General features: G+C 46.3%; 1 protein-coding gene across 11 annotated transcripts in view; it reads left to right on the top strand.

The window, feature by feature from the left end:
- IL16 (interleukin 16) overlaps positions 1 to 22,939 on the top strand; it is a 116,225-nt gene that overhangs the window by 65,245 nt on the left and 28,041 nt on the right. For 6 of the 11 annotated variants that reach the window (XM_067698549.1, XM_067698531.1, XM_067698540.1 and 3 more), the window contains 5 exons: positions 4,540 to 4,648; positions 10,187 to 10,329; positions 12,665 to 12,775; positions 16,255 to 16,369; positions 21,956 to 22,029. In XM_067698549.1, coding sequence (XP_067554650.1) covers positions 4,540 to 4,648; positions 10,187 to 10,329; positions 12,665 to 12,775; positions 16,255 to 16,369; positions 21,956 to 22,029 — 552 coding nt within the window. Of the gene's footprint in view, positions 1 to 2,622; positions 2,869 to 4,539; positions 4,649 to 10,186; positions 10,330 to 12,664; positions 12,776 to 16,254; positions 16,370 to 19,719; positions 20,387 to 21,955; positions 22,030 to 22,939 lie in introns of those variants that run through there. The other 5 variants (XM_067698582.1, XM_067698586.1, XM_067698587.1 and 2 more) reach the window with 4 other exon arrangements.

Genomic DNA, 22,939 nt, shown 5'->3' with positions numbered 1-22,939 from the left:
AGACTCCTTTGTTGAGAAACCACTCCACCCAGGACATCCTTGCCAGACGGAGAGGGGCCAGGGAACCAAGGGAGGATGTTATGTCCTTGTGAATGATCTTCTGACATGTGGTCATTTCAGAGAGGACAGTAACCCTTTTGCTCTTTAAACATAATCATCAGTTACATTCAAAAGTATAGAGCCCAGAGTGGTTATAGAAGTTGTTTCGTCCATCCCTTTACCTTACAAAAGAGGATACCAAGACCAAACAATCAACTGACCAGTCCAGGGTCATAAGAGGCTTAATGCTGCTGGCCTCATGACCCTTTATCTGCTCATCCCACTGTGCATATCTCGTGGAGAAACATTATGCTCAGGGTTTTGTGATTAAAAAGAATGAATAGGGCTTCCCTGGTGGCGCAGTGGTTGAGAGCCTACTTGCTGATGCGGGGGACACGGGTTCGTGCCCCGGTCCGGGAGGATCCCACATGCCGCGGAGTGGCTGGGCCCGTGAGCCATGGCCACTGAGCCTGTACATCTGGAGCCTGTGCTCTGCAAAGGGAGAGGCCACAGCAGTGAGAGGCCTGCGTACCACAAAAAAAAAAGAATGAATAATACCTTGAGATGATCTCAGAGTCTGGAAGAGCACTGGATCCTTGTTGATGTCCAGGAAATAGAAGGTCCATAGAACTTGTGCATTGCCTCTATTTTTGGAGCTTTTAGGGGCCATATAGTTTTTTACATATATGTCTGATAGAAAATTGCTACTTAGATCTCATCTTCTGTTTATGGTAGTACATTTCCATTCTTCCCTGTAGTAGCTGTCCAGTGAACAGATTCATACCACAGCCGTGTCAAAGTGAAGCACCTCCACTTTTCACAACTCTCCAAGAGCTTGACGGTAGCCTGCTTAGATGCAACTCATTGAAACCATCAGCCAGTTCAGAGACTGGCTACATGGCAGAGGTTACACGTCTCATGTCTGAGACAGCTTTGGCTGGAGGACATAGAGTTGTGAAGTAGAAGGACTCGTCCATAAACTTTGTGCAGGCAGCAGAGGATCTATGGTCGGCATGTTCACAGTGAGATTACTGTTCCTGGAGCCATGGCCAGAAAAGGCTGAGCCGCTGAAATGTAGAGAACAGGGTGGCCGAGTGGTTGATCCGGCTGGTTCAATTTCTTTTGGATAAGGTCTAAAGTTTTTTTGTGTGTGTGTGGTACGCGGGCCTCTCACTGTTGTGGCCTCTCGCGTTGTGGAGCACAGGCTCCGGACGCGCAGGCTCAGCAGCCATGGCTCACGGGCCCAGCCGCTCCACGGCATGTGGGATCCTCCCGGACCGGGGCACGAACCCATGTCCCCTGCATCGGCAGGCGGACTCTCAACCACTGCGCCACCAGGGAAGCCCAGGGAAGCCCTCTAAAGTCTTTTAAGATTCCCTGTTCTGAATGTGGCGTTAACCATTTCCAGGTAATCTGGACAAAAAAAAAAAAAAAAGACTCCACTTCTATGATTCTTCTGCCATCAATTGGCTTTATATGTCAAGCAATTTCGAAATCATCTTCTGGACAGGGAGCTTTATAAAGAGGATTAAAAGAAAGAAATTTAACAATAAATATACTTTGTCGTAAGTCTTCTAATGTGACAATTGAAATAAATGTAAAATTAATCACTTGTTTCTGGTCTGAAGTAATACATGCTCATTATAGAATATATGAAAAATACAGAAAGTTGTAAAAGAGAAAATAAGTAGCTCTAATCCCATCACCCAAACACAATCCTGCTAATTCGTGAGAGCAGGACCTTGTCTTTCTCGAGTACCGCCATATCCTCATCCTCGGAATAGTGCCTCATACGTAGTAAATGCTTAGTAAAATATGGTGAATGAAAGAGTGTTACTATTTTGGTGTATTTATTTACAGTCCTTTTTCTAGGCCTGTTTTACATGATTGTAGTCAGACTCTATTCAGATCATAGTATCTTTTTTTTCTAACTTACCATGAGAATACAAGTATATCTATCTCCCAAAAGCTCTTTACAAACATTATTTTAAAAGATACTTAGTATTCTATGTTTTGTGTTTACCTCATTTACTTATTTATTTTCATCTTACTAGATATTTGGGGGGAAATACATTTCAATTGTACTTTGCAAATAAGGCTTCACTTCAAACAAGTAGACGTACTGGCTGTTTTATCAGTGAATCCAAAAGAGATACTGAAATAACATGTTATTATTTACTTTCATAATCTCACTGGAGAACATGAAGAGGTGGGAATAATGCCAGAGGGCAGTCTTGATATTAGAATTAGGACATGACCTCGAGAAACTATTGGAGCTAAGAAATATCTTTTGACTACCATGTCGTATGAAACAGCTAATTCAAAGAACCAGCCATTTTGCTAAGTCCTAGAAATATGGAGTCTCAAGAATTCAACTGAACGAAACCACCTTCCATATAATCCCTGTTCTCTCCTTTAAAACATTTCCTGGGCTACCCTGGTTAGAGAAGATAATTTTGTTCAGGTTAATATAGCGCCATCTGCTGGTGAAAAGGAAAATGAATGTCTAGGAAGATGAGTTCTCTGATTTTAACATTGATGTGTACAAGAAATAAAAGGGAATTGATATGTGGTTTCTTGCAGGATCCCCTTGTGTCAGAACTGGATACAGTTTTAAAAAGAAAAAAAGGCTGTGAGTGGACTTCTGGCTCCAGACGGTTACAGAGTACACTTTATTAACTCCCCCACCTCTTAGAAATTTCTATCAAAAAACAAACAAACAAAAAAAAACCTACCAATAGGGAGAAAAGCATGTCAGAACAGGAAGCCACGGAAAGGGGCCAACCACATTCTGGAACCCATGAGAACTTTCTGCATGACATAGTGCAGGTGAGACTGGATTGAGGGAAGGGCTTGTTAGCCTGCCGTTGACCACACGGGAGGGAAAGGCCTGGGGAATGAGTGGGACAGGGGCCAGCAGACCCCTCAACACCAGTACCTACCAGCTCACAATACCGGGGGCTGGAGGGGAGGATGGGTTACTTGGTGCTTAGTGAGAAGCAGCGGTAGATCCTCCCTCCTTCCACTCTGGGAAATGTACCAGGTGCTGGAAGTCGGCAGGCACTTGGCACACGAAATTAACCGGCACTGCCAAGGCTGGCTTTGAACAAGACGGACCTGTCAGAAAAGGGTGGCAGGTACCCCTAGCAAACCTCTACGCTAAAACACTAAATCGCGGGTAGCATTTGAGCCAATTAGAGTTTCTAGATAGGATAACCAATACCCCTAAACTCTATACTCAGCAAATCATTCAAGTGTGACGACCACAGGAAGACATTCTCAGACATGCAAATATTCAGAGAGCTTTCCATCTGCACAACTTTCCTGAGAACACACACACACATACACACACTCTCTCTTTCTCTCCTAAGGATTATGGTCGTGAGGAATAAAACCAACGTAACTCAAGAATTAAGTCAAGATCATTGTGGCTAATAAAGTTATGCAATAAAAAAAGATACAAAAAGTAGTTCTGGGAAGAGAAGTAAAATAATTAATACCATTATCCTGTTAACCTCTAGCCTTCTGTCCGTCTGTCCTCTGTTTCTAAAATACCAGGGTGAGGAGAGGGAAGTGCGTGAAAGTTGTTTCAGATTCTCATCTTACCTGAGGAAGGGTCATATGTTTTCTATTTCATCACTGACCCTGATAGAGAGATGAGTTCAAGTATGTGATTTAATACATATTGCTTATAGACTCAGTACAATGAGTTCCCAAATTATTAGTATAAAAAAGAAGCAGGGAAAATTGGATCAATATGGCAAGGTAGAAAACGAATAACAGAATGATAACCAAATTTAACTTAAGAATATTGATTTTTCAAGTCCTAAATGAAATTTTCACGGAGAGAAATCAGCAGTATAAGAAAATTGTAATACACTCAAGAATGCATGGATGGTTCAATATTAAGAAATCTCTTTATATAATATTCTTTGAATGACGGTTTCTAAGTGCCTATTATGTGCCAGAACGATGGAATTTACTTGATCATCTTCTCTAACACATTCCTCCCAGCCTCCCATTCACGTCAGTCTCTAGTTCTTTTCTTGGTAGCACTTATTATTCTCTGTCATTATCTTTCACCTTTATCTGTTTGCTTGTTTGCTCTCGGCCTTCCGTCACGAAAATGCCTTTTCTCAGTGCCCTTCTCTGTCTTGCTCACAGCTAAATCCCTAATGCCTAACAAAGAACCTGACATGTAACAGCTGACATAATCATTCAACATTTATTGCATTAGTTCAACATTTATGCAATCTCTATTCATTCTTTATTATAATTTGTATTCTTTGTCACATAAAGATATTATATTTTCATATTCTTTATTAACTGAATTAATATACCTATGAGTTAATGGATGACAGTAATTCTAAATCCCTGCTCTCATAGAGCCTGTAATTTAGGGAGGAGACAATCTGACAAGTACTTCCATGGTCAGTGTCGAAATCTCAGTTTTTCTGTTCTCACTAAGTTGCTGAATAAAAGATGGAAATTGTTTTGCAGGAAGCTTCTACACCTTCCTCTCGAGAAAAGTCTGGAAAACTGGATGCACAAAGTAGTAACTTCCTGTTTCCCAAAGCCTGTCACCAAAGGACACGCAGCAACTCAACCAGTAAGTGTGTCCTTGAACCATCTTTAGGAGCAGGGCTTAGATGTTGATGAATATCGAGAACATGAGTGATGTTGGAGATTTGGAGGAGGGTGGGTCTCTGCTTGTCTAGATGGACTAGCCCAAGATGGTGGTCTGCTTGCCCCTCTGAGAGCACCCTTCACTGCGTGTGCATGTCCTGGCCAGCTAGAGCACCTCTGCCCTTGCTGACAGAGCTCTCTGTGGTTTAGTCAACTTCTCTTCTAGATGGACTTCAAGTGCCAAGTTGCGAAGACGTGACACAGAAGATAAAAGACGAGGGCTTTACACCTGCTCTGTCATCTAAGATGCCCCTTGGTCTTTGGAAGGCCACTGTCTCTCTCAGGGCCTCTGTCACCTCATCTGGTATAGGATGGGAGCTGGGGCTGGAAGATGTCGTGATTCTCGGTTGTAGCAAAGAGAACGGTGCTAATGCAAAGTCAGGAAAATGTGAAGAATGCAGAAAAGCACAAAGAAATTAAAACAATGCCAAATCCTAATTAGAGGCAATCTATGTTAACATTGTCAATTATTTCCCTCCTATGCCTATATATGCCTATAGAAAACACACACACACACACACACACACACACACACACACACACACCCTTGACCTCACGTCATTGGGAATTCTTTGGTAAACACTATTTTTAGTGGATATATAGTGTTTCATTATGTACATAATCTAGTTAGCTTGCTCCCTATTATTAGATAGGTAAGTTATTCTCAGCTTTTTGCTAACATAATCAACATTGCTGAGGTTGTCCATGAAATTTTGTTCGAGTTTACAGTGATTTTCTCAGGTGAAATGTACAAGGCAGTGGACTGATGTGTGGTTAGGAGCTCACACTTGGCAGCCAAGGCACTTGGATTTAGATCCTGCTTCCAGAAATAATTATCTCTGTGACCTTGGGCACATCCCTTAAATGCTCTAAGCCTCGTGTGATTCTGTTGTAGGATGGACCATCATTATAGTAATCATTTCCTATTTTTGGACTACTAGTTGCCCTTTTTTATCACTTCTTTTCCTTTAGCATAATATCCTAGAAATGGAGTTTCAAAAGGTAAAAATACCTTAGATTTTTACCTGGGCTTCCAAATTTCCAGAGCTAATACTCTAATACATGTATACAAATACCAATTTCTTCAATCATAGCCCACACTGGATGATAATTTTAAAAATATTTGCCGTGCAGGTTTCTCTCTATTTCCCTCTTCCCCTTACCCATTGTCCGCTTTTTTGGTGGGGTGAGGGGGGGCTTGTTTTGCACCCAGGAGCAGCTTCACAATTTGTGGGGATCATTGTAAAATGAAAATGTGGGACTCCTGTTCAAATATTATGAAGAATTTCAAAATGGCGACAGCAACAAATATTATGAAGAATTTCAAAATGGCGACAGCAGAGCATTAAACCAAGCTGAATACCTTCTAAGTCTGGGGCTCTGTGTGAATTCACAGGTCGCATGCCCGTGAAGCAGCCCTGCTTGCAGCCCAGCCACTGACTCTTTCAGATGGCGTCATCCGGGTGCCCTGGCCCTCTGGTTTCTCGTTGAGTGCAGACGATCAACGGGAGACTGGAGGGTGGGAGGGAGAACCGCTGGGGTGTTTCTCTGCTCCCTCTGCCTTGGTGGCTCTGACAGTGCCCTGGTCCCAGCACTCCCTGGCCTGGTGATGCTGTTTCCTCTCTGTGCCCCTTCAGGTCTGGGATGGTAACAGCTTCCAGCTCTTGGCAATTCCTAGGTACCTCAATAGGCCTTGTTGTTTTCTTAAGCCCCATCTACGCTTTGTCAATGGCCCCTTTATTCACTTTCTCAAAGTCCTACCTGAGTGTGCCTTTTGCTTTTGTCAAACCCTGACCGATTCATGCGCCTATGAAATCAGTGGAAAGAACACCTCTCTACACAGGTGCAGTTCAACGTTCCTTCATTTGTTTATTTCCCTTCTTTTGAGTGTGCCTATTTTTCTATGGGGAGGATCATTATTTTATGACTAATTTATGAAAAGTCTCTTGATAAAATTAATATTGGGCTGCTGTATTTGCTGAACATACTTTCCTCAGTTGGTTATTTTTCTTTTAACGTAATTTTTCAGCATTAAGATGTTCTCATCTTTATCTAATCAAATTCATCAAATTTTCCTGTCTAACGTTAAAAGTGTCTTCCACATCCAGAGAACTATTAAATGTTTGGCTGTGTTTTCTTCTAGTTTTTTCTCATGTATACTTATTTACTTATTACACTCTGACACCTTTAAGTTGCTTCCAGCTTATCGACATTTACAAAATAATTATAGATACATGCTGTACACATTTCTTTTATCGTATTTGATTACATATTTAGGAGAGAATCATTGAAATTCTATAATATGAAGATTATTAAGTATACAACCACATCGATTAAATTATTTCTATGTAGCGTTGTTTCTTCTAGTTTTTTAAATGATTTGCCTTTTTTTTCCAACTTACTCTATCTGTAATTTATTTTTGGTGTTTGCTATGAAGCAAGAATCTAGATAGATTTTTTTTCTAAGTGGCTGATTGCAGCATTACTCATTGGTAGTTTCTGCCCATCCTTTTATTTTACACTTTTTGTTTATTTTGTTTATCTCTTGCAAATGATATGCACTTAGATCTCAAAAGCAAATCTGGCAATCTTTTTCAAGAGAGAAGCTTAAGCCATTAACGTTAGTATTATAATTAATATTTGCTTTTACTCATGTTCTTTTTCATATTTATTTAGTTATTTATTTGGTTGCACTGGGTCTTAAGTGGCAGCATGTGAACTCTTAGTTGCGGCACGCATGTGGGATCTAGTTCCCTGACCAGGGATCGAACCAGGGCTCCCTGCATTGGGAGCATGGAGTCCTATCCACTGCGCCATCAGGGAAGTCCCTCATGTTCTTTTTATACTTTCTGTTTTTATGATTACTTGTCATTTGTTTTCTGCCTCTTGCTCTGTGTGTGTGTGTGTGTGTGTGTGCGTGTGTTTAGTTTTTGCAGTGATTTGTAAGGTTTATTTAATTTTTCTTACCACTTCCAGTTTCCTTTAAGTTTAATCAATTAGGTTTAATTAATTAATAGTACTTGAGACTATATTTTCCAAATTGTCCCCCTAATGGAAGATGGTGTTATTTACCTCTAGTCCCATTCCCATTTATTTTTCCATTTCATAATTCAATGTAAACTTAAATTAGAAACTCACGTTATTATTATATAATCTTCAAAATATATAGTCAAAATTTATTTTGGTTTTTGCATTAGATTTTATAACCACATTTTCAGTGAACTCACTCAGTGCTACATGTTAACTGATTTCAACTTCCCCCACTCAAGGTGATAATTTTGATGTATTTCCTTGCTGTTAGAGCACATCCAGTAATTTTTTGAAAGAGTAGGTGAGGGCTCAGACCAGTTAGTGCTTTCGAGAGACTGCTCGTCCTAACTCTGGGCCTATGTCCTTGCTGATTGGAACTCATAGTGGGAGCAGGAACCACAGAAAGCCCGAGTTTTTTTTTTTTTTTTTTTTTGTCTGGATCAGTGAGGGTAGAAGCAGAGTTAGCCTGGCCTGTTCCCCCTGTGCTTGTCCATGGCTCTAGATGCTTCTGTCCTGTGGACCGATCCCAGTCGGCCACGTGTTTGCTTGTCCTTATTCCCTCTGAACCCAAACGGTACACCGCTGCCCTTCTTCAGACGGCAGTCACCTTGCACTGCTGTGGGCGGAGAGAATGGGAGACTCGTTTTGGTTTCCTCACGATGAAGTAAGGAGCTCAACTCCCTCAAGTTCCCTCAAAAGCTGGACGCATCGCCTGGGGAGCCTGATAAATACACAGAACCCCCGCCCCCACCCCCACCTCCGCCCCAGACCCCATCCATGCAGACATGGATTCAATAGGTCTGGGTGGGGCGTTGAAATTTGCCCCACTTATGATACACACCCAGGTAAACATGATGCCCAGACAGATTTAGGACCATCTGTAGCCCCTCCTCCCAGCCCCGCTCCAGGATTCTTGGTCCCTCTTCCTGGGGCGTGGTTTTCTGAACCTCCTGGCTTCCTCTCTCTCCTGGCCCCTCTGGGGTCAGAGGGTCTCTGTGAGTCGGGGAGAACCAGCTCCTTGTGTGGAGACGGCTGCTGGAGCAGCTGTCCTGGCCGGGAAACATTGCCCCAGCCACTTGGAGTGCCAGTGGACCAGGACATCTCCTTTCTCCCCCAGGCCTTTGTCCCTTCCTCCTCTTCCCTTAGGGATCTCACATCTCCAGGAATGCCCATTCTGTCCCATGTTCTCAGCCCACCCCGGGCAGTGGCTTCCTTTCTTCAGCCTAAGTCTTTACCATCCTAAGAATGAAAGCAAACCAAAAGCTCTGCTCCCACGTCCCTTCTTCGCTCTGAACCACCACCCATCTCGTGTCTTTCTCTTGGGAGATTTCCCACCAAAGCCTTGTCCACTCACTTGAGTGGAGGGACCCTAGGAAAATCGGCCCCTCTCTTTGTGCTTGCTGCCCAGTGCCGTGGCCACTGTTCACATCTCGAGCACTTGGAGTGTGGCTCTTCCAAATGCTCAGAGTGCAAAAGATGCGCCCACCTCAAAGACTAAGCACAAAACCAAAAAAAGGATGCAAAATACTTCATTAATAACTTTATGTATTATATGTTAAAATGACAGGGTTTAGGTCTATGGGACTAAATACAATACACGATTAATATTAACCTCACTTTTTCTTTTGACTGTTTTTTAATGTGGCTACTAGAAAATTTCAAATTCCATATGTGACTTGTATTATATTTCAATTGAGAAGCACTGATCTAGACAGTGAGGGGCCATAGAAGAGAATCTCTGCAGCTTTTTCCAGCTGGAAGAGGTAGAGTTCCCGGTTGGGTGAAAGGAAGTCTGGGGTTCCCCCAAAAGAAAAAGAAGATGATGGCTTTGCATTTTCTTAGATCCCCAAAGAATCAAGAGTTGACCCTGCCTGCCTGTGTTAGGGGTGTGTATGTGCCTGTGTGTGAATGTGCGTGTGCATGTGTGTAAGAAGCAGTCAGGTGCTGTCGGGACGTTGGATGTTGCCATGGCAGATCCCACAGGCTCCTGCCCGGTCTCTCCTCTGGCTCTACATGTCTGGGGGCATTCCTCCTCTCCCTCCTCTCCCTCCTCTCCCTCCTCTCCCTCCTGGGTCGAGACTGAAAACCCCTGGCAGCAGGCACTGGAGTTGACAGAGCATTGCGGTTTCCTGAGAGCCCAGCATGCTGCTTGACATGTAGGAGATGTCTTGCCAACTGTCTCGAGCTGAGCTGAGGCGAGATGGAAGTGACAGTCCCACCTGCACCCTGCGGTGCAGACAGCATGAATGGAGCTAATGCTGCCTACGTCTTCATTGGCCCCCACTCTGCATCCTGCACCCAGCACTGGGTGCTCCTCATGGCCGCTGGCTCATGAGGGCTGGCCGTTGGCCGGGGCTGACGTTGTTCTCCCTTGAGCTTTGCTTTCTGACAGCACAAATGATCTCTTCCTTTTTTTCCTCTCCTGGGTTAGGTGTTAATCCCTACTGCACAGGAGAGATTGATTTTCCAATGACCAAGAAATCGGCGGCTTCCACAGACAGGCAGCCTTATTCCCTCTGTAGCAACAGGAAGTCTCTCTCTCAACAACTGGACTGTGCAGCGGGAAAGGCTGTGGTAAGAACGAAGGCAGGGGACCCTGGAAAGCAGGGAGAGAGGGGAGGGGTCCAGACTCAGCGGCGGCTGAAGAGACCTTCTTAGTGGTTTGACGTCCACAGAATTACAGAGGGGAGGGGCTGGCTTCGTGAGTGTGGGCACCTCCAGGCAAAGAACCACATTAGGAATGGTCACCTGTGAGTGCCAGGCACTTGTGACCGCGGCTGCTTTGATGCTATGAGGAGCTAATGTGCAGAGAACATTCCACCCGTGCAGACCCTGAACGGGCACTTTATGTGGGTCCCTTTATTTCATCTGCACAGCGACCCTAGGAGGTGGGCGAGGGAAGTGAGGACAAGTTAAGGGAGGCATGTGAATTCACATTGCTAATAAGAGTCGGCGCTGGGACTCGAAGTCAGAGCTTCAGGATTCCAGAACCTGTGCTTTTAGCCCCTGTGATGTAGTGAGTTGCTTTACACATTTTGCCTCTACAGTAAGTCCCCTACACACGAACGAGTTCTGTTCCGAGAGCGTGTTCATAAATCCAATTTGTTCGTAAGTCCAAGAGTTAGCCTAGGTCCCCAACTAACACAGTCGGCTCTCTAGTACTGCACTGGAATAGGTTTATCATACTTTTCACACAAACAATACATAAAAAAACAAACACAAAAAACAAAGGAAACATTTTTAATCTTACTGTACTGTACCTTGAAAAGTACAGTAGCACAGTACAACAGCTGGCATCCAGGGGCTGGCATGGAGTGAACAGGCAAGAAGAGTTACTGACTGGAGGAGGGAGAGGAGGTGGGAGATGCTAGAGCTGAAGGATCGTCAGCAACAGGAGACGGAGGGCAAGCTGCGATGTCACTCACGCCTGACGTGGATGGCCCACACATTTGCATCTTGGAAAGTTTGCAACTTGAAAGTTCGTATGTAGGGGACTTACTGTAATTCCTGAGCTTAGAAAGGAGGGTAACATCAGCCCCATTGTACAGCGAGGAAGCAGAGGCTTGGCAAGGGGAGTAGCGGTCTGAATTCACACATCTTGAAAACCTAAGCGTCCAGCATTGAGACCAAGCCCTCACCAGTCCGTTCCCTTCCCACTATGGGGCACGAGGTTGCAGTCTGGGAGCCAAGCAGGTGTGAAGCACAGGGTCCCCTCACTTGTCACCCCAGCCAGCCTGTTGTGTCCCTGAGCCCCGGCCGAGGCACAAGGCACCTGCAGTGCCTCCTGCTGCCACCTGTGAGCATACAGCGCCCTCCGTCTGCAGCACCCTGTCCCCTTCCCTCACCTCTAGCCTGCAAACCCTACCCCATCCTTCAAAACCCTTCCTAGCACTGCTTCCGCTGTGAGCTCTCCTGAGTCCTCCAAGTGCCTGACCCTTATATGTTTCCTGACGCCCATCGTAATGTGTCTGGGCTTCTCTTACAGACTCACCCAACGTGCCTTGTTGGTGTCATTACTTATGTTAGGGTCTTAGCCCCCCTGTAGGGTCCATAGTCAAGCGATGTTTGATGTTTGATTCTCCCCACACGGTACACGTCAGATGCTTGAAGATTTCATTTCTCTCTTCCATTCCCTTCCCTGAGCTATTATGCTTTTCGCTTACCAGCAGGAATCATCGGTGTTCCAGTGTTAGAAAAAGACAGCTTCCGAAGTGACAGGCGACTTTACAGATAAGGAACCCGAGGCACAGAGGGGTCAAGTCAGTTCCCCAAGGTCACCAGCTGATAGTTGGAGAGCCAGGCAGCCAGGCTCCCAAGTCTGAGACCTAACCACCATGCTCCTTTGCCCCTCCCCGCAGCACTTCCTGTGGGGCGCAGGGCGTGTGTCTGTTTGGCACCCCTGCTCCTATGCAAGTGGGTAATCCCCTGTCTGCCTCCCCCTGGAATTTACATTCTGAGTTTTCACATCTTTGGGTTCCTGACCCTTTGCCCACCACCCTGTGCCTGGCACTAAATGGGGTCTCCGTAAATGTGGCTTGGATTTTGTTGAGGGTGTCCTTGGCCGTTGGCTTCCCAACCTGGGCTGGGGACTCCGGTTATGGGACTCGTTGTCCTGGGGCAGCGTGGTCTGTGTCGTGACCCAGGACCCACTCCCGTGACAAGCCTTAGTGAGTCTCTGGCTGCAGGTCCACAGGGAGATCAAGCTCCTGGGGCCACCAAAACAGGCCCCCTCCACCAGACGCCCACCCACACCCCATTCACCGTGCTCTGGCTGCTATGCTGTGGACCCTCAGGAGAGAGGGGAGCGGGGTCCTCTCCTCGGCTGGGCCTTCCCTGTCCCCGTTCCCAGCAAGATGTGTGCTGCCGTCCTGTTGACTCATCCTCTCCCCACCCTGGTCCCTTGTTCCAGGGTCCGTCAAGGCCAATACGGTCGCTCAGCACAGCTCAGCTCATGCAGCCCTTGGGGGGCCTCCAGGCATCCGTCATCTCCAACATCGTGCTGATGAAGGGCCAGGCCAAGGTGAGCAAGGACTGTGGCCAGCAGAAGTTACTGGGTCGACACGGGTTCCTGAGGAGCTGTCATGTCACGGGAAGGGTGGAGAGAGGGGCTGGTGATTCTGGCTCAGAACATGAGTGTTCGGATGCTCTCATGCCGGCACAGGGAGGGGCAGTCAGGGTTGCTCTGCACTGTGCGGGTCACAGGAAGACAAATGTTGCCCAGTTTTTCCCTGGCGTAGTACTTTCCAGAAGTTAGTTTTACCTGATGATTGAATTCAAAACATCATCATAGTCAGTTCAGGCTGCTATAGCAAAAATACCATAGACTGGGCGGCTTAAACAGCAGGTATTTATTTCTCACGGTTCTGGAGGCTGGGGGTCCAAGTTGAAGGTGCCGGCAGATGCCACATATGTTGAGGACTCCTCTCCTGATTCACGGATGCCTCATTCTCTCTGTGTCCACACATGGTGGAAGGAGCAAGGGAGTTCTCTGGGGTCTCTTTTACGAGAGCACTAATCCCATTCATGAGGGATCCACCATTTTTCCTTTGTTTTTTTGGACCAAGGCAGTATTTTTCTTTAGAATAAATATATTTTGTAAACAAAGCAAGTACATATATAAACAAATTAGCCTTTATTTTCTTTTGTTTTTGCCTTTATTTTATTTTACTTATTTTTTTATTGAAGTATAGTTGATGTACAATATTATATAAGTTTCAGGTGTACAACATAGTGACTCACAATTTTGAAAGGTTATATTCCATTTATAGTTATTGTAAAATATTGGCTATATTCCCTGTGCTGTACAATATTTCCTTGTAGCTTATTTATTTTATACATAGTAGTTTGTACCTCTTCATCTTCTATCCCTACCTGCCCCTGCCCGCTTCAGGAGTACTCCCCCTTTATGGCCTAGTTACTTCCCAAAGGCTCCCCCTAACATATTAATTTGGGATAGGGGCATAAACATTCAGTCCGTGTGTCTTCCCCAAATTCAGATATTCAGACAGATTTTTGCCCCACAATTGAGAAATATCTAAAGGGGGACACAAAAGCAGTGGTAATTGTGGGACATCCCAAATGCTCCTTGGCATTGCTTCCAGAACATGCCATCCCATACATGGAGTTGACGTGGGCACTGAAGAACTTCTGAAATAGACATGGCAGCTGCCGCAAAGTTCTCAGGCCAGCCAAGGGAACCGAGATGCTTAAATGATGGAAGGGTAGGTTTCTACCCACCTCATATGATTTTGGTGTGTGGTGTGAGGGAAGATCTGTTCACCGATATGGTCTTCCTGCAGGAGGGCCCCATATGTCTGGAGTCCTTCCCTCCACCCCCATCCATCCTGTCTCCTGGGAGCTCAGCAGAGATAAATGAGGAGAAACAAGTGGGAAGTACTGAGATGATTGTTCCTCTAATCACAAGGGGGTCACTCTCACCAGTGCTGATTTTCTCCAGACAGCCCCTCTTTCTGATTTCTAAATCACAATGCTTGTGCCCCCTTGAATTTAGGTCGAAGCATTTTTAACACGGTTGACTTTTAGACGGTTTGCAATGCTCAAAAGGAGGCAGAATGGAAAAAAGCACCAACACCCGTGCAAAGATGATCAACAGGGGTGTCAGTCATCTCGGTGTGCATAGACTGTACAGTCAGTAAATAGATTTTGTGGGCAGATGTGTCACTGGGTGGATTGAACTGCCCTCGATGGACAGCCCTAAGGTGTTTGGTGTCGGAAGCCTGGAGTACAGAGCAGGGGCGATGGGTTAGAAATACGGTGGGTCTCCCACTGTCCTCCTGATACACCTCCACACCGAAGACCTCATCACTAACGGATAAGTAGAAGGAGGAAGAAGCAGAGCTAGAAGGTTCCACCAGTGCCTGAGGTAGCCAAAAACAATAAAACCAGCGACCAAAACCCAGGTATTGTGCTAAGGGCTTTGAAAGGATCATTCCTTTAATTCTCACAAAACCCTATTGTTATCTCCTGTTAATAGGTGAGGAGACTGGGGATCTGGGACTTACAGGACTGGCCCAAGGTCACTTGGTTAGTGAGCAGTTGACTCAAGACTTTCTGAGCCCTGGATCTTGTTCTTAACCACTACAGCATGCGGCCTCACCAGGGTGGGTGAAAGTTTGGGTCTAGAGCAATTATTTCAGCCAGGAAGAAGTTGGGAGCGCATACAGGGAGCCCGGAAGCTGCCCTGCCTCTCAGTCTCCTAGCCCCATGCTGTTCCTGGACACCGTCGCTCTTTCCCATCCTGGAGCACCCACGCCTTCACCAGAAGCTCACACCAGCGCTTTGTTCACACAGCTTTCCTGCCTGGCCCCTGCTCGCCAGGCTCCCTTAGGGTCTTGAAGGTGGCTGCCTGGCCTGCCGCCTCTGTGGTGCTGGGGCGGTGCACACACTCGGCTCCGAGCAGCTGCTGGCCTCGGAGAAACTGCCCAGGAGCAGTGATGCTGTTACTTGGCAGCCATCGCTTGGAGGGGTCTTCCTGGGAGCCAAGTTGCTTGCTGCTTCCTGGCACGCTTGCAAGCTGAATCCAAAGGCCGGGCCTCCAGCTGGCTTTCGTGCCTTCTGTCTATAACATATGTTTCCTGAGCACCTGCGTCCAGAGAGCAGACACTGACAAATAAGGTGCGTTCCCCACCTCCGGGGAGCTCACAGTCTCCGGAGGAATCCATTGCGACCCAAGCTAAGCCTGCTTGAGACGAAGGGTGCTCTCAGTCATCAACCGAATAAAGCAGGCTGTGTGTGCGCCTCCTTCGCTGCTCTCTGGGTCTGCCTAGGTGGTTGTCCTGACTCACTGCAGGTCTACAGGCCAAGCTAGACCCGCCCGCCTTTCTCTTCCTGCCGTCTGTCGACCTCACGTCTTCCTCTTGCTTCCCCGGCCTCTGGCCTCCTCTCTGCTGCCACCTGGCAGCTCCTGACCTCGTGGTACTGCAGGGGCAGGAGGGAGAGCACAGGACTGTAGTAAATTCCTTGAGAAGGGGAGGGGTGGGAGGTAGAACAGAAGGGGAGTGAACAGCTTTTGGTAGGAGAAGAGATGCTTCCTCCATTGTCAGCTGCTGCTTTTATGATTACTGGTGTTGGTGTGTTAGTTGTGGCTGCTGGATGTCTTAGTTAATATTCAAACACAACGCTATGAGTTTGGTGATGTCAGCATCATTTTCCAAGGGGGTAAATTGAAGCTCAGAGACAGGAAGTGATCTGCCCAGAATTGCTAGTCAGAGGGGCAGAGCCAGGGTACTTGCTAGTCTCCATTCAGACGCCCCCTGTGTGGGGAACATCAGACTCGTGAGAAAGCCCCAGACACGACACGGCCCAGCGTGGCCTTGAACTTACCACTTTTCCCATTCCTCTGTTAGGTCCTCTAAGACCAAGGGCACCCCGCTCCTCCCTGAGTCCTCTGTTCAGGGCTGGGGCGGGGCCTCAGGACAAGGCAGCCCAGTGAATGGCATGGAACATTCCGAAATCTGACCTTCTCCTCTTCTTTCCCAGGGCCTGGGCTTCAGCATCGTTGGAGGAAAGGACAGCATTTATGGCCCCATTGGAATTTACGTTAAAACCATCTTTGCGGGGGGAGCCGCGGCCGCCGATGGAAGGCTACAGGAAGGTAGATTTCCCGGCCTTCACTAGGTGACGTTGGTGGAATCAAAAGCAGAATCACTAGGCTACCAGTAGAAGCTACTGGGAAAGTGAAATGTGTCTTGAGCCTTCAGAATCCAGCTTGCATGGATTCGGGGGTCTGCGGGCCCCGATGGCTCCGTCAGGCCTGGCACATTGGCTGGGTGTGTTTGCACACTCAGTCTCGGTCCTGTTACTGGCCTGGGGCAGAAGAGCCCTTCCATCCCTCTTGCGCGTTTGCTTGTCAAGGCCCCTCTGCGTTGCTGGCAGCCATGGACATCCCCTTTCTTTCGTTTTCTCTGCCCTCCTCTGCCCACAGGCACGGGGAACCAGGCCCAGGGCTTCCAGTGAGTCCTCTGTGAGCCTGCCCCGTGCTGGCCTCTAGGAATACAGAGGATTATCAGACAGGTTTCCTCTACTGAGGAGCTCAGAATCTGCCCAGCTGCCGCCCCTCCCCTTCTGCCCACCCTACTCCCATCCACTACCTCCCTCCAGCTTTTTCATCTCTTCCAGGGAGGGAAGCCCCTGGCCATCCTGAGAGGAAGGGACCCAGGGCGCTGAGGTGTCCTCTGAGTGCCCCTCCCTATCCCCTTGTCCTGGAGGGGAGGGTTTTCTCCCCACCCCCAATCCTACCCCCCAGTCACGTGTAGGCTTGGCCCCAGGAGATCTCCAGGTTCTAACTGGGAGGCAAAATTCCGGGGCAGGTAGTCAGGGAGCAGAGGGAAGATGCTGCAGGCCTGACACTGGGCTACACGTGGATCTTTAAAGAGAAGCGATTTCACAACCTTCTTACCTTCTCTGTCAGGCCAGTTTCTGTAAACTCTGCTGCGAGCCAAACCACCTTTAATAACCTAACTTGTTCAGGGCAGGGTTGACCAGCCACAGCCCGCAGGCCACAGCTGGCCCACTGCCTATTTCTATAAGGCTCACGAACGAAGAAGAGTTTTCATGTCTCTTAAACGGCTGAAAAAAAGTCAAAAGAAGTTTGGATTCTTTTGTGAAAATTAAATTCAAATTTCAGCCTCCTTAGAAAAGCTTTATTGGTACACCGCCATGCTCGCTCACTGACCTCTCGTCTGTGGTTGCTTTTGTGCAGTGTTGAGTAGTTTCGACAGAGAGCATGTGGCCTGCGAAGCTTAAAATATTTACTATCTGGCTCTTTATAGAGAAAGTTTGCCAACTCTAACATTGTGCGTATGGATTTTATTGTAGGGGCAGTGGGGAGCATTTGAAGCTTTTTATAATTTGGGAGGGACCAGCTAGGACCAGGGTTTTTAAGTTGATTCAGGAAGCCGAGTGTAAGATGAAGTGGGCTGGCTAGACACCAGAAGCAGTAAAACCAGTTCAGAGGCTATTGTAAGAGCCAGGCTCCAGCTCTTAAGGGTCTGCCCTGAGGCTGTAACCCTGGGAGGAGAAAGATGCTGATGGGGGAAACAAGGGCTTCTGTGGAGGTGGCAAATGAGATCAGAGAACACGTGAAGGCGTCTGATCTTAGTGAACTAGAGAACCGTGATGAATTATATATAACAGGAGGTGGAGGAAGGGTAGCAAAAGAAGGCAAACGAGGGTATTTAGGTTTGAGCCGCAGAGCGGAGTGAGGTCTCCAGGTGAGCACTAGGTGGCGCTGTCCAGCAGGCGAATGAAAATTTGGGTTCCAGTTCAGGAAGGGAATAAGGGTTGAATGTAGATTTTTAGGGTCATTTGGAAAATAGCTGAAGTTATAGAGTGGATGCAGGAAGCAGGGAAGAGAGGAGAGAGAAGAGGGCCGAGGCAAGGCTTGAGGGGGATAGCTAAATCAAGAGGCATGCAGAGGAGTCATTGAGAGAAAGGAAGGAAAGTGGGATCAGAATCTTGAGATGGGCCGGTCTGCTTCCTTATCTTCTGTACTTTTCTGTGTTTGACTAAAAGGTGGAGGAGGAATTGAAGTGGCCAGAAGAGAGAAGCCTGCCCAAGCCAAGCTTCATTCTTTTTCTTTCTGGGTATTTGTCTCGCTTAGTTAATAGTGATCGTAAGAATTCGGTGAAAAGGACGCTCAGCTAGTCGGCAGTCCTTGATTCTAGCCTCAAATAATTGACCAAATTGCCTTTTGTAACTTCTTTCAAAAGTGAAGTTTTAGAATACGCCCTTGAATTCCCCAGGAGATATGTCAGTTGCAACAAAAGTTTGGTGTCAAGATCAAGGCTAAGAATGTTTTATTTGTATTCCCTTTGCAAACAAATGATTGTGTAAGATTTATAAGGCAAAACCGAGGCTATTCACCTTCCACCAGATATGGCCAAATAAGGCTAAGGACTCTCTGGAGGGCCCAGAGTATGTGGCCCCCTTGGGATGGACATTCTAATAACCTGAAGACAAGTTCAGCCTCTTGTGTCATAAAGAATGGACGTTTCTGAAGTGTGTTCTTTGTAGATCCTGCCTTCAGCAAGTACTTAGTTATATTTTGATTATTTTTAATTTGTCAGTTGTCACACCTCAACTTGGAATCTCATAAGGACAAGGGCCGAGCCTTTTATTTTTCTTGTCTAGTTTTAGCAACATAACAGATGAAGCTGGTCTGAATATGCTTCCCACCCCTTTATTGTCATAGACACAAGTTGGCTAAAACAGCACATCGGAACTCTAAAGAAAGAAATGGAAACACCCAGCTTCTAAGAAACAAAGAAACCACTTTAAATCTAAGCGTGACATTCCCAGGAGTTGATGACGTGATAGCACAGGGAGCTGCTTACTGTGTCTAAGGCCCAGGGGCTGGGATTCGATGCCCACACAGGGGCAGGAGAGGTGGTCTTGGGCCCTGGGAACCTCTGAGAACCTGTAGAAAGCCTTCATACTAAAGAGCTGCCCTCATGAAAGGCCAGCAAGCCCAGGGAAGCAACAAGGAAACGTAATTTTGTCCTTGGCCCTTGGGTGGGGAAAAGACATCTCACTCAAGAAAATGAAGAGGCAAACCCGTGTCAGGGTGAGTGTGCAACCCCAGCCGTCAGCCCTTGCAGCTCAGGACCCCCAAGCTGAGGAGCTAACGTTACTACTGGGCCTGAACCAGTCCTGAGACCCCGGGGTGCCTGCTGGAAATAAAGGAAAAAAATAAAAGTAGCCACGTGAGGGGTGTGGGAATTCCACAGAAAAACAAGCTCCCCTTAAAAATGAGTTGAGGGCTTCCCTGGTGGTGCAGTGGTTGAGAGTCCGCCTGCCGATGCAGGGGACGCGGGTTCGTGCCTCGGTCCGGGAGGATCCCACATGCCGCGGAGCGGCTGGGCCTGTGAGCCATGGCCGCTGAGCCTGTGCGTCCGGAGCCTGTGCTCCGCAACGGGAGAGGCCACAGCAGTGAGAGGCCTGCGTACCACAAAAAAAGAAGAGTTGAAAATAAAGATTACAATTGTTCAGCCAGAAAAAGGAATGAAATCCTGCCATTTGGGACAACGTGGATGGACCTTGAAGGCATTATACTGAGTGAAATAAGTCAGAAGAGAAAGACAAACACCATACAATCACACTTATATATGGAATCTAACAAAACAAAAGACCTAACTCATAGCTATAGAGAACAGATGGGTGGTTGCCAGAATTGGGGGGGGGAGGGTGAATTGGGTGAAGGCGATCAAAAGGTATAAATGTCCAGTTATAAAATAAATAAATCTTGGGTGACTCTAGTTAGTAATACTGTATTGTATGTTTGAAAGTTGCTAAGAGAGTAGAGCTTTTCTTTTTTTTAAATTTTGTTGAAGTGTAGTTGATTTACAGTGTTGTGCTAATTTCTGCTGTACAGAAAAGTGACTCAGTTCTACACATATATATTCTTTTTCATATTCTTTTCCATTCTCGTTTATCACAGGATATTGAATATAGTTCCCTGTGCTATACAGGAGGACCTTGCTGTTTATCCATCCTATATATACTAGTTTGCATCAGCTAATCCAAAGTTCCCAATCCACTTGGGCAACCACAAGTCTGTTAAAAGAGTAGCTCTTGAAAGTTCTCATCACAAGGAAAAAAAACTTGTAACCAGGTGTGGTGACTAATATTAACTAGACTTATTGTGGTGATCATTTCTCAACATATAAGATCTTTAAAAAGATAAGAGAAGGAATAGAAAAACAATAAGGAAACAACAGAACACAATGAAAAAATAGATGGATGTGAAAAAAATAACTTTTAGAAATTAAAAAAAAGCAAAGTCATTGAAAGAAAAAAGAAAAACCTCAACGGATGGGTTAAACAGTAGATAAATGCAGCTGTAAGGAGAATTTGTGATCTGGAAATTATCCAGTAGGCCACATAGAACAATAGAGAAGCAAAAGAGAAGCCCTAGAGAAACATGCAGAATAGGTTGAGATGGTCCAAAATAATCTAATGGGAACTCTAGAAAGAAAGAATAGAGTGAAAGAGGGAAAGCGATAGGCGATGAGATCGTGGTTAAGAATTTTCCAGAATTATCCGGAATTTTCCAGAATTATGCAAACTTCAGTATGAGGTAGCACCCTAATACATCCTAGTGAAGCTTCAGACTATCAAAGACAAAAAGTATATATATATTAAAAACAACCAGAGAAAAATGATGGATTCTCTACCGTGGGACCATAATTAACTGACAGCAGATTCACCCAATAGCACGCAGGCCAGAAACCCGTGTAAAAAATAATGTTTGCATCTGAATTTCCCAGCACAGTGTTGAATACAGAGACAGTGCTCTTTGTTTATGTATTGAATAGATGGAATGAATGGAAGAAAGTGGTTTTCCATCCCCATAAAAATGGATCTCTGGATATAGAAAAAATTCTTCTCTTAGGTATAGGAGGAAAAAGCTCTAAGTCCTAACTTTTTACCATATGAACTTTGGACTTCTCTGAGCTCACTTTCCTCTTCTGTAACTTGGGACCTACACTGCATTCTGGAAACATCACATCCAACCCACATTTACTGGGCACTGTGGAGGCCTCACCCAGAATTGGCCCTGGGGATGACAGCATCTGATGTAACAAAGCCCCTTCCCCAGGGAGAGACTTTCACAGTTCATCGATGACCACCGGGGTGGCAAGGGCTGTGAGAGTGGTAGGTTCTGGGTGCCACGAGAGTGCAAAGTCAGCAGAGACCAAGAGGTTAAGAGGTGGTAGGTGAAGAAGGTAGGAGATGTACATTTTAGTTCAGACGATGGCACGGAAGCAAGCATGGAACTGCACAGACCACTGTGGGAAAGGCAGGTGTGCGGCATCAGGAAATGGTCCAGGGGAGCGAATGGCATGAGGGGCTGAGAGGCAGGAGAGAAAGAGGTGAAACCCAGAGGTGGGCAGGGAGCCGATTGGGCCAGGCCTTGTGTGCCTGGCTAAGGACCCTGGATCTCACCCTGGAAAGTAAGCAGTACCAGAGAAGGCCCGGCACTGCTGCCTTGCCCACCTCCCAGGGGGAGAGGTGCTGCCCACCTCCCAGGGGGAGAGCCCTGAATGAGGAGGTGTTCTCTGTGATGCTTTGTACATCTCACAGAAACCTGGACGGGGGGTGGGGGCACTAGAGTTTAAGGGATAACGCCTCCTGATTGGGCAAAACTCTTCTCAGCTACAATTTCTCCCTCTCCCAACAGGTGATGAAATTCTGGAACTCAACGGGGAATCGATGGCTGGACTCACACATCAGGATGCTTTGCAGAAGTTCAAGGTGACTGTTTATTATCAATATATGGCCAAACTCTGGGGCCTTCAGACAAAGGAATCAAGCTCCCAGCATCACCCTCCTTCCTTCAAACCTACAAATTCCAAATGTGGGCTCCTTTACGTGGGGCACCTTGCTGACACTGATCTAGGCACATTGTTCAGAAAAGGCCTTACTCTGAAAATAATAGTGTAATCAGGACTGTTGTCGGGGGCTGCATCAACTATTTGAGGTTTATAGAACGGTTTTATTTTATTTTATTTTTTTTATTGGAGTGTAATTGCTTCACCATGTTGTGTTAGTTTCTGCTGTACAATGAAGTGAATCAGCTATACGTATACATCTATCCCCTCCCTCTTGGACCTCCCTCCCACCTCCCCCCCATCCCACCCATCTAGGTCATCACAGAGCACCAAGCTGAGCTCCCTGTGCTATATAGCAGGTTCCCACTAGCTATCTGTTTTACACATGGTAGTGTATATATGTCAATCCTAATCTCCTAATTCATCTCCCCCTCCCCTTCCCCGCTCGTGTCCGCATGTCCGTTCTCTATGTCTGCATCTCTATTCCTGCCCTACAGATAGGTTCGTCGGTATCATTTTTCTAGCTTCCACATATATGTGTTGATGTACGAAATTTGTTTTTCTCTTTCTGACTTACTTCACTCTGTATGACAGACTCTAGGTCCATCCACATCTCTACAAATGACCCAGTTTTGTTCCTTTTCATGGCTGAGTAATATTCCACTGTATATATGTACCACATCATTATCCATTCCTCTGTCGTTGGACATTTAGGTTGTTTCCATGTCCTGGCTATTCTAAATAGTGCTGCATTGAACACTGGGGTACACATGTCCTTTTGAATTATGGTTTTCTCAGGGTGTAACGTTCTATGTATTTATATTACAATCTTT

Source organism: Pseudorca crassidens, chromosome 1 (genome assembly GCF_039906515.1).
Source record: "Pseudorca crassidens isolate mPseCra1 chromosome 1, mPseCra1.hap1, whole genome shotgun sequence".
NCBI classification, from domain to species: domain Eukaryota; kingdom Metazoa; phylum Chordata; class Mammalia; order Artiodactyla; family Delphinidae; genus Pseudorca; species Pseudorca crassidens.
Note: the sequence above shows the minus strand (reverse complement) of the source record. Positions and strands in the feature narration are given on the sequence as shown.